At 45.8% G+C, this 18545-nt stretch overlaps 1 protein-coding gene across 2 annotated transcripts in view; it reads left to right on the top strand.

The window, feature by feature from the left end:
* The first annotated feature begins 235 nt into the window (after positions 1-235).
* SLC9A3 (solute carrier family 9 member A3) overlaps positions 236-18545 on the top strand; it is an 83559-nt gene continuing 65249 nt past the window's right edge. For both annotated transcript variants that reach the window (XM_073661395.1, XM_073661401.1), the window contains exon 1: positions 236-697. In XM_073661395.1, coding sequence (XP_073517496.1) covers positions 490-697 — 208 coding nt within the window. In that variant the 5' untranslated portion in view covers positions 236-489. The remainder of the gene's footprint in view (positions 698-18545) is intronic.

Consider the following 18545-nt stretch of genomic DNA (forward strand, 5'->3'; position numbering starts at 1 on the left):
AAAATCTCACCTTTCTTTACTCTATCCTGAAAGTGTATACTTATTGTATCTGCAAACTTTTAGCACGTACCCTAAATAATTAGGGAAAGTTTTGGTAAATGCAGGTTGCACAGGAAGACGGTACTTTTCCTATTCTGCTCTTATGTAAACCTGATAGGTGTTTTATTTCACAAGGTAGGGGAGAACAGTTTCCAGCTTTTTGTAATACCTGCTCACTGGGAGGGGAGAGGAGGAACCGTCCTTGGTCCTGTGTATCATAAAAGGAGGGTTCCTGTGCCAGTCCACACCCGTACACTTTATTCCTTATGTAATGGATCTTAGCAATAGGCACTTGAGAATCAATACCTGAGACAAGGAGGACTGATAAGGAGACTGTATGAGTAAATGCCTGGCTGAAGGACGATCCGTACAGTCCTAAGAAGGTCAATGATTGCTAGCTATAAGTGTATCGGGCGTTAGATCTCCACAGTCCATATCACAGCCAGGACCATGGGAAAGATTTCCATATTTTTGGCGCTAATTTTTTCCTATCCATTGATCAGCGCAACTGTTCAAGACAAAGACCCCAAAAGTGAGAGCGGTGGGCACAGTTCAGAGACGCCAGACGGTCTCCAGATTGTCACCTTCAAATGGCACCATGTTCAAGAACCATACATCATCGCTTTATGGATCCTGGTGGCCAGCTTGGCTAAAATTGGTGAGTGGAAATAACTTTTTTTATTGACTTTAGGCTCTTCGAGAGTTCTAAGATTTTCACATATCGTTGGGATGAGGCAGCAGATTAAATCCATCTGATAATCCCTACGTCGGATCCCAATGCTTTGATGTAGTCCCAAAACTTGGTCATAGATGACATCATAATTAATGATCCAAAGAATTTTACAGTAGTTAATTATCGTTAACTGTAAGGGTCAATGCACACAATGTATTTTTGTTGCAAATTTTGCCCCATGTTTTATCGCATGTAAAAAAAAAAAAAAACTCCAGCAAAATTCGGTGATAGTAAACTAAATAAGACTTCTGAAATCCCATGTAGACATTATGGGTCTTTTACGTGCTTAAATTTCTGCACTAAACAACACAGGAATTGATTCCTACAAGATATTGATGCAATGTAACAGGATGAAGAAGGACCATCAAAAGAAAAACTGCATGAAAAAAAATGCAACAAAGCATAAAAAATTCAGAATTACCCTGCAGATTTTCAGAAATTTTCATACTTTATTTTACATAGAAGAAAACCCAAAAACATATTGTGTGCTTTGAACCAAAAACACACATAAATAAACTTTTTGGGGAGCATTTTCAGATGTGTTTTTTTTACATGTTCTTTTTTTTTTACATTTTTCTACTACTGTTGAATTAGTAGTGAAGCTTAGTTTTTTCCAAGCATAAAATCCTCAAGAATTGACATGGGACAATTTTTCAGCTGAAAAAATAGCACCATGTGCACCATAGGGGTGTTTTCTCACTGAGCCTTTGTGTTAAGTTTTTGAAGCAGAAACTCCAACTCATTGAGAATGATTTCGAGAGTTTCCGCTCCAAAAAATTAACACAAAGATTCAATAATTTGAATACGCCCTAGATGTGTAATAGGGAGTTTTTATGTAGTTGTTGATGCAGATTTTGGAGCAGAAATTAAAAAACTCTGCGGTGAATGCACCCTAAAAGCGTATGTTCACATGCACTGGAACTACTGTAGATTTTTCGTCAGAATGTTTGGAATATAGTTGCAACAAATTGGATGAAATTCAATGATTTTTTTTTTATTCTAGGCTTACCGCAGCAGAAAATCCATAAGCCAATCTGCACTAAAATCTGCATGATTTGGTAAGGATTTGCTTCTGCCGATTTTTCAACATAGAAAAGTTTACAACAAAAATTCATTTCCATACACGTACACGGGGATGCTTCTGCAGTGGGCGCAGATTTCTGGGGCACATTTGGCACTTACAGTAAAGAAATCCTGTTTGTAGACATAGTGGACGCTCCCTTCTTATATTTACAGCTCTGAGTATAAGAAAGTCACCAGACAAATCTTTTTCTTGGCTTTTGATCTATGTACATACCGTTATCAGGACTGTTTTTTCTTAAATAAATAGCTGTAATTGTGATCATCTTTCGATGTACTGCAGCCCTGTATAACTTGGTGTTCCTTCCCCGAAACCCATATAAAGCTCTGCCGTTGTTTATACTGTGCACGATATTGAGTCGCTCAAATAGTAAAAAAAAAATCACTAAGACTGAGAAAACAGCTGAAGTGGATTGCATGAAATTTATTAAAAGGTGCACGACTGTTGCTAAAGTATGGGCAAAAAAAACCTACGAAAATCGCAATCTTTATAATGTGTTTCATAATTTCTTTTATTCCTGCAATGTTTTCAGCCCCGAAAAAGTGGCGAAAAGTAAACAAATTTTGGCTTGTATACGTGATAACATGATAAATTGGTGTAGGTACGACAACTGGAACCCCAGCTGATTGTCAGAACGGTGGTCATGTTTCTCCCCGTTCCTGTCCCAGCTACAAGCCTTCGGTCAGGAGGAGATGACTCATGGCGGCACACGCTGCACTTCTCTATATTATTATTATTTATTATTATAGCGCCATTTTTTCCATGGCGCTTTACAAGTGAAAAAGGGATATACTGTACATACAAAAACAATTACAATAATCTTAACAGAACAAGTCAACGACTGGTACAAGAGGAGCGAGGACCCTGCCCGCGAGGGCTCACAGTCTACAGGGGATGGGTGAGGATACAGTAGGTGAGGATAGAGCTGGTCGTGCAGCGGTATGGTGGAGCGGTGGTTACTGCAGGTTGTAGGCTTGTCGGAAGAGGTCGGTCTTCAGGTTCCTTTTGAAGGTTTCCATGGTAGGCGAGTCTGATGTGTTGGGGTAGAGAGTTCCAGAGTAGGGGGGAAGCACGGGAGAAATCTTGTATGCGATTGTGGGAAGAGGACGTTCTCAATGGGGTTGAGGTAAGGGGAGCATGGGTGCCACACCATAAGTTTGACCCTTTTATACCCATAGCAGCCAGAGATGCAGATGTGTTATGTGCAGCATGAGACGGGGCATTATCATGCATGAAAATGATCTTCCTGCGGAATGCACGGTTCTTCTTCTTGAACCATGGAAGGAAGTGCTGTTTGAGAAACTCAACATACATTATGGAGTTCATCTTTACCCCTTCAGGGATCCTAAAAGGGCCGACAATCTCTCTCCCCATGATTCCAGCCCAAAGCATTACTCCACCTCCTCCTTGTTAGCGCCGTAGCCGTGTTTGCATGGGCTGTCCATCAACCAGCCATCCTCCACTCCATCCATCTGGACCATCGAGATCATTTCATGCATGATAATGCCCCGTCTCATGCTGCACATAACACATCTGCATCTCTGGCTGCTATGGGCATAAAAGGGGACAAACTTATGATGTGGCCCCCATGCTCCCCTGACCTCAACCCCATTGAGAACCTCTGGAGCATCATCAAAAGGAGTGTCTATGATGGCGGGAGGCAGTTCACATCTAAGCAACAGCTCTGGGAGGGTATTCTGTCCTCATGCAAAACAATTGGAAGCAGAAACCATCCAAAACCTGACAAATTCAATGGATGAGAGAGTTCAGAAGCTCCTTTCGAACAAGGGGTCCTATGTGCAAATGTAACATCACCTAGAATAAAGTTTTGAGTTGAAAACTGTTTGATTTCAGTTTGTAATAACTTGATAATGCTTATAATTTCAAAAATGACCATTTTTTTGTTCTTTATTAAAATGAAAAGGTTGAAAACTCTGCTGTGCATAATAATTTGGAACATGCATTTTGAGTGCAGTTTGAGTTTTTTATTTTTTAAAAAATATCCTGTTATCATAGGCAGTTTGTACAAAAACCTTTCAATTGTACTCTAATAGTTATTTGACTGGAAAATTACAATGACTGCAATTCATATAGGTAATTTGAGAAAATCTGAGAAAATATTATTTGCATAATAATTTGGAACACAGTGTATTTGAGTTGGAGTCGGCAGGAAGTGGAAAGGGCTTGGATATGTGGTTTGAAGGAGAGATCAGAGTCCAGGGTTACCCCAAGGCAGTGAGCTTGAGGGACTGGGGAGAACGAGCATCCGTTAACTTTGATGGATAGGTCAGATGGGGGGATTGAATGAGGTGGGGGAAAGATGATGAATTCAGTTTTTCCCACGTTAAGTTTTAGAAATCTATCAGAGAAGAAGGATGAGATAGCGGACAGACATTTTGGGATTCTGGTTAGTAGGGAGGAGATATCGGGTCCAGAGAGGTAGATCTGTGTGTCATCAGCACAGAGGTGATACTGAAAGCCATGAGACTCTATGAGCTGTCCCAGGCCAAAGGTGTAGATAGAGAAGAGCAGGGGCCCTAGGACTGAACCTTGGGGGACACCGGCAGATAGAGGGTGAGATGAGGAGGTGGTGTGTGAGTGGGAGACGCTGAATGTCCGGTCTGTTAGGTATGAGGAGATCCAAGATAGGGCCAAGTCTGTGATGCCGAGAGATGAGAGAGTCTGTAGTAAGAGGGAATAGTCCACTGTGTCGAAGGCAGATGACAGGTCCTGGAGGAGAAGGACAGAATAGTGATGCTTGGATTTGGCAGTTAGTAGGTCGTTGGTGACTTTAGTCAGGGCAGTTTCAGTGGAATGATGCAGTCAGAAGCCAGATTGTAAGCGGTCCAAGAGGGAACATGAGGAGAGATGGGAAGACAGTTCAAGGTGGACATGTTGTTCCAGTAGTTTTGAAGCATAGGGGAGAAGTGATATGGGGCGATAGCTAGTCGGAGAGGATGGGTCAAGGGAGGGCTTGATTGAGGCGTGTTTGAAACATGAGGGGAAGACACCGATTGTTTGTGACAGGTTGAAGAGGTGGTTTAGGGTTGGGATGAAGACTGTGGTAAGGTTAGGGATGAGGTGGGACGGGATTGAGTTAAGTTTGCAGGTGGTGAGGTGTGATTTGAAGAGTAAAGACGAGACTTGATCTTCTGTAATGGTGGAGAAGTTGTGTTTGGAGGAGAAGGGTTGAATCGATATGAGGAGGGGCTGCGGGGAAATTAGGGAAAGGCTTTGTCTGATTTTGTCAATCTGCTTGAAGAATGAGGCAAACTCTTCAGCTGAGATGAGAGGAGAGGGAGGAGGCACTGGGGGACGGAGGAGAGAATTGAAAGTGCCATAGACTTTGAATTAAGTGGTCTTGTAGCTGAAGGCGGCTCCCATTCTGGAGAACTTTAAGGGCTGCAGTGTTTGGACCTATATTCATGGCCAGAACTTGAAGCTCGTGGGTCCCAATGCTAAAGTCTCCATTACGGCCCCCAACTATCATGGGTTTTTATTAGTATCGATCTTCTCAAATGGGCCAAATAGATCTTTTGGGCCCACTTAAGCTCCGGGTTCCAACATTTTAATTTGTGAATTTAGGGTCCCCATTGAAATGAATGGGAAATCTGCACCAAAAAAGTGGGTTTCTGCAACAGAAAATGATATGCTGCGCATTGAAATAAAAAGCCAAACTTTCCTGTTATTTAAAAATACTGCAGGTTTTACATGAGGAAAATCCGCACCGAATAACCAACATGTGATGTGAAATAGACACCTGGACAGAGGGGCAACTGTGGAAATAGGCCTCATTTATGAAAAATGACTATTGTCCATAGCAACCAATCAGAGATCAGCTTTCATTTCTTAAGCTGCTTTGGGAAAAAAAATGTAAGCTGCAGTGTGATTGGTTGCTATAGGCAACAGTTGTTGTTTTTTTTTTAAACTCATGGTAGTTTAGATAGTTATGATAAATCTGCCCCCTTTTCTTTTGGACAGTACAATGACGTCTGATAAATTGGTGTCTAAGGGGATGATTTAAGAAACTGTCTTTATTGTCCCTAGCAACCAATCACAGCGCAGCTTTCATTTGTTATACTGCTTTTTAAAATTGGAAGCTGGGCTGTGATTGGTTGCTAAGAAGACAGGTTTTTTTTCTTATAGGAACTAGGCCCTACAGGTTTAGCAAGCCTAACAAATTTTCAGTGCTGGGGAAGTTATTTTTAAAGGTATTAATTACTGATGTAGAAGATGGGAGTAGTAGTGCAGTTTCTTTTTTTGGGGATAACACTGAGTTATGTTTTATAGTGCAGACTATGGAAGATATATGAAAGTCACAACTTTTTGCGCAACCGGCATTTAACCCTTTCACGGGCCAATTTCCGTTTTTGCGTTTACGTTTTTCCTCCCCTTCTTCCCAGAGCCATAACTTTTTTATTTTTTCTGTCCACATAGACATATGAGGGCTTGTTTTATTGCGGGACAAGTTGTACTTTTGAATGACACCATTCATTTTACTACATAGTGTACTGGAGAATGGTAAAAAAAAAAAAAAATTCCAAGTGCGGTAAAATTGTGAGAAAAATGCAATTCTGACATTGTTTTTTGGGAATTGTTTTTCGGAGTACATTTTGTGTTAAAAATGACCTTGCAATATGATTCTCCTCATCAAAACGATTGCGGCGATGCCCAACATGTTCAGTTTTTTTTATTATTTTAGTGGTGAAAAAAAAATCAGAAGTTTGCAAAAAAAAGTTTTTCTGGGTTGTATCGCCATATTCCGAAACTTGGAATATTTTTATTTTTTCTTATTTTTTTGCAGGGCGGGACGACCTTTTTATTAATACCATTTTGGGATAGATATGACTTTTTGATCGCTTGTTACAGCCTTATTTTGTGGCAAAACTTAATTTTGGCGTTCTTCAATTTTTGAAATTTACGGTGTTTACCGATCAAGTTAATTGTTTTTAAATTTTGATGGATCTGACTTTTCTGAACGCAGTGATACCACATATGTGTATTTTTTAAATTATTTTAATATCTTTATTTTCAATGGGGTAAAAGGGAGGTGATTTGAAATATTAGGGTTTTTTCAGATTTTTTATTTTTTTACTTACTTTTCACGTTTTTTGTACGGTGGATGTCGTGAAGCGGTTAAATAGTAATATTTTTGGCTGCATTTTTTTTTTATTGATTACATATTATGTAGCGATGCTGCAAGTTATCCGCTCCCCAATCCATAAGTGCGCCTCAGAATCACATTATTTTATATGTTAGAAAAAAAAATCACCAAAAAAGCAAAGTAAAAAATCCAAAAGAGGTCTTTCTTTGTCCAACAAGGGAGTCCAAAACCGCCATCTTTTTTATAAGTTGTATTTTTTATTTTCGGTCAGGCCTGTAAATTTGAACTGATCTGAACTGCGAAATGGAACCCACCCCATGTACAAGTGGGAAAGTCTGACCGTCTAGTGTGTATGGGACATCGTTCCTCTCCTCAATGGCAGATATTGGGGAATAGAAGGTTTGGACTTGTATCCTTTCAGTATTTCTTTTGTTCTTACAGCCTCCAGGGGTATTTAGATGTGATAGAATGTCTGAAGAAGAAAGAAGGGTCTAGAGAGGACAGGGGGACTGGTGGAGACAGAGGGGTCTTGAGATGGACAGGAGTGTCTGATGGGCACAGGAAATTGGAAGGCATGGAGATGTCTTGACGGGACAGAGGAGGCTGGAGAGCATGGAGAAGTCTTGAGAGGACAGAGTGGTCTTGAGAAGGAGGACAGAGTGGTCTTCAAGAGAACAGGGAAGTCTGGATGTGGTAGTGCTATCTGGATTGGACAGAGGAGTCTAGAAGCAAGAGACCAAAGTAGTACAAAGGGTACAAAGTAGAGTGGATGGGGACAGAAGGGTCTAGAGTAGACGGTAAAACTGAGGGGCCTGGAGGTGATAGATGAGTCTTTAGCGGGACAGAGGGGTTTAGATAAAAAAGTGGACACTAGAGTGGATCAGAAGGTGATAGGTGTGGCGCCCCTGAGGGTTCGACCGCCACAGGAATGCTGCACTTCTTTAATGGAGTGTGGTGTTCCTCCTCTGAGGTAAGGCCAGTGTGATGGTAGTGACCTAGCCTTTTTGCATCCAACACCACATTTCCACCAGAGGGAGCTAGTATGCACTAGGTGCTGCTCCCCTGGTTACAGGGACACTGGGGATCACAAAGTGATAGGAACCAGTTAGTGTGTGTGGGTGGAGGAACAGTTAGTTAGTAACACTTCAAATTTCATATTTAATAGTATGCCATCTTTGATCTTGGTCCTTCTGGTTCGTCCTTCGTTCCTTTTCGGTTCTTTCGGTCCATCTGACCTGTGTGGTCTCTGGCGGTCTGACTGTCAAGTGGTCGTACTGTGCTGTCAAAATACTGTGTGTAAAGTGACTTCCCTCCGGGAGCGCAGATCCTGTGTGGACCTGCACCGGTATGGGACACAGCCCTCGTACCCTGTTCTTGGGACGAGAGGAAGGTTGCAGACGGAGGAATGTCTCAACCCGGCCAAGGACCAGGATCAAGAAGGCCCGGGAACTTTAGAGTGTGGCTCCCTAGCAAATGGGTCCCGGGGAGGATGCAGACGGAGCGGAGCACGCCACCTGATCTATTCAGAGGGATTTCGGCTGCAAGAGGGGTACCGGCCTCCGACACCCGACCTCGTACTCTACGTCCAGGACGGGAAAGCCCGGTTAGGCCCTGAGGATCCCGCCGGGCGTCGGATGGAGAGGAATTGCCACCCGAGCCCTACACCTGAGAGGAGCTCAGAGGGAGACCCGGCCTATCTACACACGCACAGACGGGAAAGGGTGAAGTCTGTAGTGCAGGAACACTCTGGTGTAGGGACGCTACCGAACACTGGACTTCCTCGGAGGTAGTCGGTCCCCCGTCCCTGGTGGCCGCAGGACTCCGCGAGGAGCAGGGAGTCGCCTTCCCGCTAACATCTCTGTGTGAGTAAAGCCTTGGAAGTTCACCCCTATGGCCTCCGGACTGTTCATTACGCGCCATACCACGTGACGCGGTTCCCGCACTCCCCGCGCTACTGATACCGACTCCCCCCTTCCTCCTGTCTTGCCTGCCCTGAGGCCACGCTCCGCCTGTGGGGAGCAGTGAGAACTTTAGCTGCCATGACATCGGGCCTCAGCGGACTGCTAGCGGCGCTGGTGGCCCTTCACCTGACACCACAGGTGGCGTAGTCGATAATACCACTCAACCCTGAAAGCCCTTACATCCTTTTTAATGTGACGGCCCTGGGCACGGAACGGGTCCAGGCCACGGCTGCATCCCCCCCTCAACATCTGACCCGGCTCCGAGTACCCCATCTTCCCAGGGCAGAGCTGTGAGCGTCACATCACTGGCGTAGTCGGCAGGATTGCGTGCCCGCAGCAATGGAAGGAGAGTGCCCATTGCTATCGGGTACTGTGTGCCTTACACCTTGAACTGTTGTTTTACACTTAAAATGGCGCCCGCCCAAGAAGAACAGACGGCATAATGCTGTGAAAAGACTGTCTTTGAACGCCTCCCATCGTGGGCTGGGCTCCCGCTTGGCGCCAAAAATGTGGACTGCCCCTTCCGTCAGAGACTGTCCGCGGGGTAATGCCCGTCAAACTGGATGGGCTGAACGAAGGCGGACCTGTCAGCATTCCACCCAGGAACCGCCCCGAAAGAGGAGGAAGAAGAAGGAAAGCAACAAGGTGCGGCCATGTCAGTCGGAGCTTGGCAGTCAACGGAGGCAGACATGGATGTCTCTGGGGAGCAAGACCATGCAACTACTGAACCCGGTTCAGGCCCTTCACCCGGCAGAGAGCAAGGCGGCAGCGTGTTAACTCCGGGAGATATTGAGTTTCTCCATAAAGAAGCTCCGGGACTCGCTAGGAGACAGAAAGATGCCCAGGAGGCGGCTACGGCAGCGTGGAAAGAGGAGATGCTGCTGCGTATCCGAGACCGCCGCCGAGGAGTGGAGGTTCCAGGACTAGTCGACTCGGAGGTCGAAGTCGAGGGTGACCTAGCGGCGTGTGAGTGTGCAACCCCTGCCCCGGCTGCAGAGCCAACAGAGACTATCCTGAACCTCATGGCGGAGTACATAGTTCCCCACGCGGTCACCTGGGAGCAAGCGTTAGCTCCTGAGCTGCAATTGGCAGCCATCAGTGGGGACCTGCGATGTTGCCCAAGCTCAGATACGGAGGCGCCTGAAGCTGCGGAGGAGGCTACCGGCTCCAACCCGGACTGGTCCGCATCACTCAAGGACTCGCAGCAACCCGTCCTCACCCCTCTACCTGCACCGGCAGTAACCTGGCCCGAGGCCAAGGAGTGGGCCTGGGAAAACCAGGGGGGCAACCTAATGGGCTTCCCTCGGGAAACCCGATCTGAAGCGCGAAGGAGGAGCCAGTGGTGCAGCGACCAGATCTTCCAGCTAGCACGGGAGCAAAGTCGGCGGGAGCAGCGCTGCGAGCGCCTCGAGGTCCGGCCCAAGGCTGCAAAGACTCGGGCACATCAGGAGGAGGCCACCCGTCCCAGTCCCCGGTACGAAGGCCAGATCGTCCGATTTCACCATGAGGCGGGGTGGGGGTTCATCCGGTGTCCCCTGTTCCAGGACGATGTGTTCGTCAGCCGGCGGGACATCGAGCCGCGCCTTAAGAAGGGACACCCCGGTCGGAACCTCTTCCCGGGCGACACAGTGACTTTCACTCGCCACTAGGGGGAGCGTAGGTGGTACGCCCTGGACGTCCACAAAGTGTCTGGGAGCGACGCCACCCCGCCCTCAGCCTCAGGTGACCGGCTAGCCTCCGTCGGGAGGAATGAGCCTTTCCCAAGACGCGAGCCTGAAGTCTAAAGCAGCCCCCGGCTGCTGTTGTAGTTGTTTAAAGTTTAGTTGAATGCTGCTATTTTTTATGTTTTTCCCTGTTTACAGAGACTTTGGTCCCTGCGGACTATGGCAGGCGGCAGACTGTGTGTGTAAATAGTTATGCATCTATTTAGGTGCTCCCTATTGGTTTTATGCAAAACTGTGCTACTTCTTCTACCTCAGACCTCAGAAGCAAAACCTGTCTGGAGTGGCTTTTGTGGAGGTCCAACTCCGGATCTTCATGCCCTGCAGCCACCCCAGGGCCCACGTAGAGGGTTTAGGGCAGGTCCCTCTTGCTACTGAACTGACCGTCGCAACTTTTATCCAGTCTGCTGCCATTGTCAAAAGTCTCTTGCCCTAATTTATGCTTTGTACTTTTATAATTTTGTACTTTTGCACTTTTACACTTTTATACCTTGTTATGCAACGTTTAAGGAATGTGCCTCCCATAAAGGGATGATAGTTTTTATTTGTTTATATAAAAAGAAAATTTCCTGGTGTTACTTCCTTTGCTGCCTGCGGACGTGCTGTGTTTTACCAGGGGGGAATGTGGCGCCCCTGAGGGTTTGACCGCCACAGGAATGCTGCACTTCTTTAATGGAGTGTGGTGTTCCTCCTCTGAGGTAAGGCCGGTGTGATGGTAGTGACCTAGCCTTTTTGCATCCAACACCACATTTCCAGCAGAGGGAGCTAGTATGCACTAGGTGCTGCTCCCCTGGTTACAGGGACACTGGGGAACACAAAGTGGTAGGAACCAGTTAGTGTGTGTGGGTGGAGGAACAGTTAGTTAGTAACACTTCAAATTTCATATTTAATAGTATGCCATCTTTGATCTTGGTCCTTCTGGTTCGTCCTTCGTTCCTTTTCGGTTCTTTCGGTCCATCTGACCTGTGTGGTCTCTGGCGGTCTGACTGTCAAGTGGTCGTACTGTGCTGTCAAAATACTGTGTGTAAAGTGACTTCCGTCCGGGAGCGCAGATCCTGTGTGGGCCTGCACCGGTATGGGACACAGCCCTCGTACCCTGTTCTTGGGACGAGAGGAAGGTTGCAGACGGAGGAATGTCTCAACCCAGCCAAGGACCAGGATCAAGAAGGCCCGGGAGCTTTAGAGTGTGGCTCCCCAGCAAATGGGTCCCGGGGAGGATGCAGACGGAGCGGAGCACGCCACCTGTCCTCGCCTACCTGATCTATTCAGAGGGATTCCGGCTGCAAGAGGGGTACCGGTCCCCGACACCCGACCTCGTACTCTACGTCCAGGACGGGAAAGCCCGGTTAGGCCCTGAGGATCCCGCCGGGCGTTGGATGGAGAGGAATTGCCAACCGAGCCCTACACCTGAGAGGAGCTCAGAGGGAGACCTGGCCTATCTACACACGCACAGACGGGAAAGGGTGAAGTCTGTAGTGCAGGAACACTCTGGTGTAGGGACGCTACCGAACACTGGACTTCCTCGGAGGTAGTCAGACCCCCGTCCCTGGTGGCCGCAGGACTCCGCAAGGAGCAGGGAGTCGCCTTCCCGCTAACATCTCTGTGTGAGTAAAGCCTTGGAAGTTCACCCCTATGGCCTCCGGACTGTTCATTACGCGGCATACCACGCGACGCGGTTCCCGCACTCCCCGCGCTACTGATGCCGACTCCCCCCTTCCTCCTGTCTTGCCTGCCCTGAGGCCACGCTCCACCTGTGGGGAGCAGTGAAAACTTTAGCCGCCATGACATCGGGCCTCAGCGGACTGCTAGTGGCGCTGGTGGCCCTTCACCAGACACCACAGGTGGCGTAGTCGATAATACCACTCAACCCTGAAAGCCCTTACATCCTTTTTAATGTGACGGCCCTGGGCACGGAACGGGTCCAGGCCACGGCTGCATCCCCCCCTCAACATCTGACCCGGCTCCGAGTACCCCATCTTCCCAGGACAGGGCTGTGAGCGTCACAATAGTCATCTGGAGGGCAGAGGGATCTGTAGAGCGCAGAGATGTCTGAGGGGCACAGAGTGGTCAGAAAAGATATAGAGGTCTGGGGAGGGTCCGAGGGGTTTAGAAGGGATAATTAAGAATAGAGATTGATCTAGCACAAAGATGTTTTGCTGGGACAGAGGGGTTTGGAGAGTATAAAGAGTACAAAGAAGTTTGGATGAGGAAAGAAGGGTCTGGAGTAGATAGAGTAGACTGCAAAACAAAGGGGTCTGGATGAGACAGATGAGTTTGTAGCCAGACAGAGGGGTCTAGAAAGGATAGTGGATGCTGAAAGAGACAGAGTGGTTTGGGAGCAGATACAGGAGTATGAAGGGGGTCAGAGGGGTCTAGAGGTGACAGAGGCATCTGGAGGGGGCAGCTGGGCAGATGGACTTGGAAGGCAAGAGTGGTATGGGAGGGACATAGATGTCCAGGACAGGCAAAGAAATCTGGAGAAGACAGAGAAGGTTGTCATTGGGGTCTAGATTCTAGAGGGAGATGGAGTCGTTTGGAGAGGACAGAGGAAGCTGGAGGATACAAAGGGGTCTTGAAGGGACAGAAGAAGTAGGGGGACAGAGGAATCTGGAGAGGGATAAAGAGATATGCAGAGGAGCTGAGGAGTCTAATGGGTGACAGAGAGGTCTGGAAAGGCTGGAGGGGGCAGAGGGTTATAGAGAGACAAGAAAATTTGAGAAAGCAGAGAAATGTAAAGGGGAGAGAGACGTCTGTAGTGGACAGAGGAATCTGGATGCGACAAAGAAATCTGGAGGGAACATAAGTTTCTTGTAGAGAACTGGAGGGTGAGGGTCTGAAGAGGGAAGGGTGGTCTAGAAGGGATAAAGAAGTCTAGAGGAGAAGAAATCTAGGGTGGACAGAGGTTTCTTGAGAGAGACAGATGGGTTTGAAAGAGACCGATGGGTGTGGTAGGCACCGTGGGGGTATAGATTGGACAGAGGTATTTGAAGGGTAAAGGAGAATCTAGAAGAGGTATCTGGGGGCAGGTTCTGGGGTGGATAATGTGGTCTAGAGGGGACAGGTGAGTCCGGAAGAGGACCGAGGAGTTAGGAGAGGACCGAGGAGTTAGGAGAGGACCGAGGAGTTAGGAGAGGACCGAGGAGTCTGAAGAAGACAGCGGGATGGAAGGGACAGAAGAATTCAATTGAATTTGAAAGTCTGAAGAGGAGAGAAATTGGAAGGGGCAGAGGAAACTCAAGGGGACAGGTAAGTCTGGAGGAGACAGGAGTCTGGATGGTACTGAGCTGTCTGGAGAAGATAGATGGGTTTGGAGGGGACAGAAAGGCCCGAACCAGGTTCAGAGTGATCTGGAGGGAACAGAATGGTTTTGAGGGGTCAAAGAGGTCTGGTGGGGGTAAGAGAGGTCTGGAGGGGAACTGAGGGGCCTGGAGAGAGACAGAAAAATATGGGAAGACCTGAGGGACTGGAGGATGCGGAGGGGTCTGGAAGGGAACAGAGGGATCTAGAGAGGTCAAATGATGAGGATGAGGCAGAGGAATCTAAATGAGACAGGGATGTCTTTAGTGGACATAGGAATCTGAAAGAGACAGATGTTTCTAGTGAGGGACATAGACATAGATTTCTTAGAAAAAGAGGGGTATAGATTTTACAGACGTGTAAGTAGGGGATGGAGGGAGAGGGGAATGAGTAGGCTTTAGGGGACAAAGGTTTTTTTGTGGAGTAAAGATGGGTCTGAAGGCTAAAAAGGAATCTGGAGGGGCACAGAAGGAATTGGAGGGGGCAGAAGGGTATCGAGAGGATATGTGTCTGTAGGGGACAGGAGGGTCTGGAGGGGATGAAGACGTCTGGAGGTGACAGAGGAGACTTTAAAGGACAGAAATGTCTGGATGAGACAGCGGATTCTAAAGGTTACATAGGTGTATGGATGGAGCAGAGGAACAGAAAGAACATAGGGGTCTGGAGAAGGCAAAGGGTTTTGGAGGAAAAAGAAAAATCCAAAGGGAACCAAGGAGAAGACAGATTGGTTTGGGGAATAGAGGAAACAAGACAGCACGAGGAAGTCTGGAGGGGACATAAGTGTCTGAAGAAGATAGAGGGTTTTGAAGGCATCAGAATGGTCTGGAAGCTGAGGGGTCTAAAGGGGACAGTCATCTGGAGTATGCAAATGGGCCTAGAGGAACAAAGATGTCTAGATGGGACATAGTAATCTGGAGAAACACAGTGAAGGGACAGAGATGTCTATAGTGGACAAAGGAATCTGTAGGGAATCGAAAAGTCGTACAAAGACAGATGAGTCTGAATGAGACAAAGGGGTCTGAGAGGGCATAGGTATCTTGAGGTTGACTGATGGGTCTAGAGGTGACAGAGAAGTCTAGAGAGGCACACAGATGTTTGGTGGGGACGAAGGGGGGTGGAAGGGTCAGAGAGTCTGGAGGAAACACTGGAGTCTAAAATGAACAGATGAATCTTAAAAGGGCAGATGAGTCTAGAGGAGTATGTAGGGAACAAAAAACAAGTTTGTAAAAACAGGTGTTTCAAGAGGACAGAGGAATCTAGAGGGGCAGAAATGTCTGGAAAAAGGCAGTGAGGTTGGATGGAACAAAGGAGTCTGAATAGGTCTACAGGAATCTGGAGAGGACAGAGGAGTTTAGAGGTTTCTTGAGATGTCTGGAGGGCAGAGAGTAGACTGGAGGGGCGTAGAAGGGTTTGGAGGATTGAGAATGGTGATGAGGGGTTAGAGGGGTCTGAAGGAGGCACGGAGGAGGTGAGGACAGAGGTGTCTGGGGGGGATAGATGAGTCTGAAAATGTCAGCAAAGTCTGAAAGAGTACAGAGAGGTCTAAAGGGGACAGAGTCATTTAAAGTAGGCAAATGGATCTGTGAGCCACAGAAATTTCTAGAGGGGATAGAGTAGTATAGAGGGTGACAGGGGAGTATGGAAGGGACAAAGACATCTGTATTGGACAGAGGATTCTGGAGGAGTCAGGAGGGAGACAGATGAATCTGAAGGGGCACACGGATTTGGAGGATACAAAAGGGTGTGGAGAGATCTAGATGAAATTAAAGCGTCAAGAGGGGACAGAGGAGTTTACAGATGGCAGAGGAATCTGGGGTAGACAGAGAGGTCTAGAGGATACAGAGGAGTCTGTAAGGAACAAAGGAGTCTGGAAATGACAAAGGGGCTTGGAGGTGGGAAAGGTGTCTGGAGAAGGCCGAGAGGTTTGGTGGGGACAGATAAGTCTGGAGATGACAATGAAATTTGGAGTAGGAGTCTGGAGGGGACAAAGGACTCTGGGCGGAAACAGAAGGGTCTTGAGGCAATAGAGGGGTCTGATGGGCATAAGGGATTTGAACAGGATAAATGAATGTGGAGGGGACAGAGAGATATGGCAGGGAACTATTTCCCTTCTCCCTACAGAGCCTAGTATGCGTGTATAGTCTGGACTTGGCCAAATAACAGCTGTCTAAAATGTATGACCAAGCTTCGAAGCCAAATATTTTTTAGACCGGAGCCTTGTCATTTACCATTTACTGTCCACCAGCATTTATTCCCCTACCAGGCATTGATTCTAGGGGAAGATATCCCACAGGGCACACGAGCTCGGGGCGCTCTGGAAATGTTTAACTAAATATTCTACTGATTTCATTATGGTTGGTTACGCACGCTGATTTTTGGCCCACCTTAACCTCTTAATACAAAGTCTTGTAATTGAAGTCGTTTATTCTTAATGATGTGGAAATAATTGCACAGTTTTGTCAATGATTACAGTTTATTGCGTATCTTTATTACATATCTTATTTTTTTGACTTGCAGTTAGAAAAATGGGATTTAGATGGGCTGAGTAAGCCTGTAATGAGCTTGTAATGTACCAGTGACGCGCCCTACGCACACTGCTTTTTTATGGCATCTTGATGGAATTTTTTGTAATTTTTTTTTTTTTTCTGGTCCATGACTTTTTTTTTTTTAAAACACATGATGCTTTAGGTCAAAAAATTCTATTTTTTAAAAACCTTTTTTGCAGCATTTTTCATTCTGTTTTAAATCCTACAAGAAAGACTTTCGGAAATGCCAGAAAAAAAAAAGAAACTGGTGAAACAACCTATTGCCTCCATTTTAGTTATTTTTAATCTACATCTCCCAAGAACTATAAGTTTTTTCACTCTTTTGTTTACATAACGTATAAGGGCTGAGATGAGATATAGTTTCAATGGCGCCTTTTCCTTTACCAAATAACGCACAATAACAGAAAAAACTTCTTTGTATAATGGAATTGCGTTCACTGGTAACTTTAATTTTTAAATACTTCCCAAAATAGAAACTTTTGGTTATGTCACCATATTCTGCGACCCATAACATATTTATGCTCTCAATCAATGAAGCCTGTTTGTGTCGGGGGACAGGCTGTACTTTATATTGGTACTTCTTTTGGGGTAAATACTATGTTTTCATTGCTTGTATTTAGGGAGACAATGTAACCAGAAAACAGTAATTTTGGCATTTTTTCTTTTCTTTTTTTCTTATGATGCTTACTGTGCAACATAAAGTTTGTGAAATGTTCTATATTTCTAAATATATTATTTAATTTAAAACTACATCAGATTTCCACTCAAATCCTTAAGGCAGTCAAAGAGAACCAAATCAAACTAATTAGTCAAAAATATTAGATTTTGTTACCTTTTAAATAAGGAAAATGATCCAATATCACTTTTAGGATTAGCATAAAATTTGAATGTGAAGTTAGAGTATGGTGTTTTCTATCAATAGGATGAGTGGGTGACCTTTTTTTTTTTTCAAAAACAAGGTTCTGTCAATTTCTGATTTACACAACATGATTGTAGAAGTGTATCATGGCACGAACAAAGGTGATTTTGAAGGGCCTCAGAAGAAGAGTTGCTGATGCTCATCAGGCTTGAAAATGTTAACAAAAATCTCCATGAAGAGTTTGGATTCCAATAATCTACAGTCAGACAAATTGTTTACAAATAGAGGATATTCAAGGCCATTATCACCCTCCCCAAGAACGAATGCTCAACAAAGATCACTCCAAGAGCAAGTTGTAAGTAATCCACAAAGGGACTCAAGGTTACCACTAAGCAACTAAAGGCCTCTCTCAAATTAGCTAATGTTAATGTTCATGACTCCACCATCAGGAGGACGCTGAACCACAATGACGTTCATGGCAGGATTGCAAGGAGAAAGCCTCTGCTTTCCAAAAAGAACACTGCTACCCATCTGCAGTTTACTTAGACTAGCAAAAAGGCTTTTTGAACAATTTTTTTGTGGACAGATAAGACCAAACTAGAGCTTTTTGGTTTAAATGAGAAGTGTTATACTTGGAGCCAGGAAAAAATAGTATTACAGCATAAAAACCTCATATATCTGTGACACATGGTGGCAGTAGCATAACGTTTTGGGCTTGTTTTGCAGCATCTGGGCCATGACACCTGCCATCATTGATGAAACAATGAATTCTAAATTTTATCCGCAAATTCTAAAGGAAAATATCTAAACGTCTATCCATGAGCTGAATATCAAGAGCACGTGGGTCATGGAGTAAGACAATGACCCAAAGCCATAAGTCGTTCTACTAAAGAATGGTTAAAGGAGAACGATGTTACAGTTTTGGAACGGCCGAGTCACAGTCCTGACCTTAATCCTATAGAAATATTGTGGAAGGAGCTGACGTGGGGGAGAAAACCACCAACATAACAGAGGTGAAGGGGTTTTGTATAGAGGAACGGGCTAAAACTCCTCCTTCCGATATGCAGGACGAATCGGCAATTTTTTAAACACGGACGTGTGGATTCAGCATTGGGCTACTTCCAAATGGACTAAAATGCATCAGATGTTTCCATGTACTGTAGATTTGAGTTTGGAGAATAATAGTGAACCAGCTATGTGGATA

The sequence above is a fragment of the Phyllobates terribilis genome, unplaced genomic scaffold (genome assembly GCF_046119375.1).
Source record: "Phyllobates terribilis strain yellow unplaced genomic scaffold, ASM4611937v1 Scaffold_2__4_contigs__length_985480577, whole genome shotgun sequence".
Classification (NCBI taxonomy): Eukaryota; Metazoa; Chordata; class Amphibia; order Anura; family Dendrobatidae; genus Phyllobates; species Phyllobates terribilis.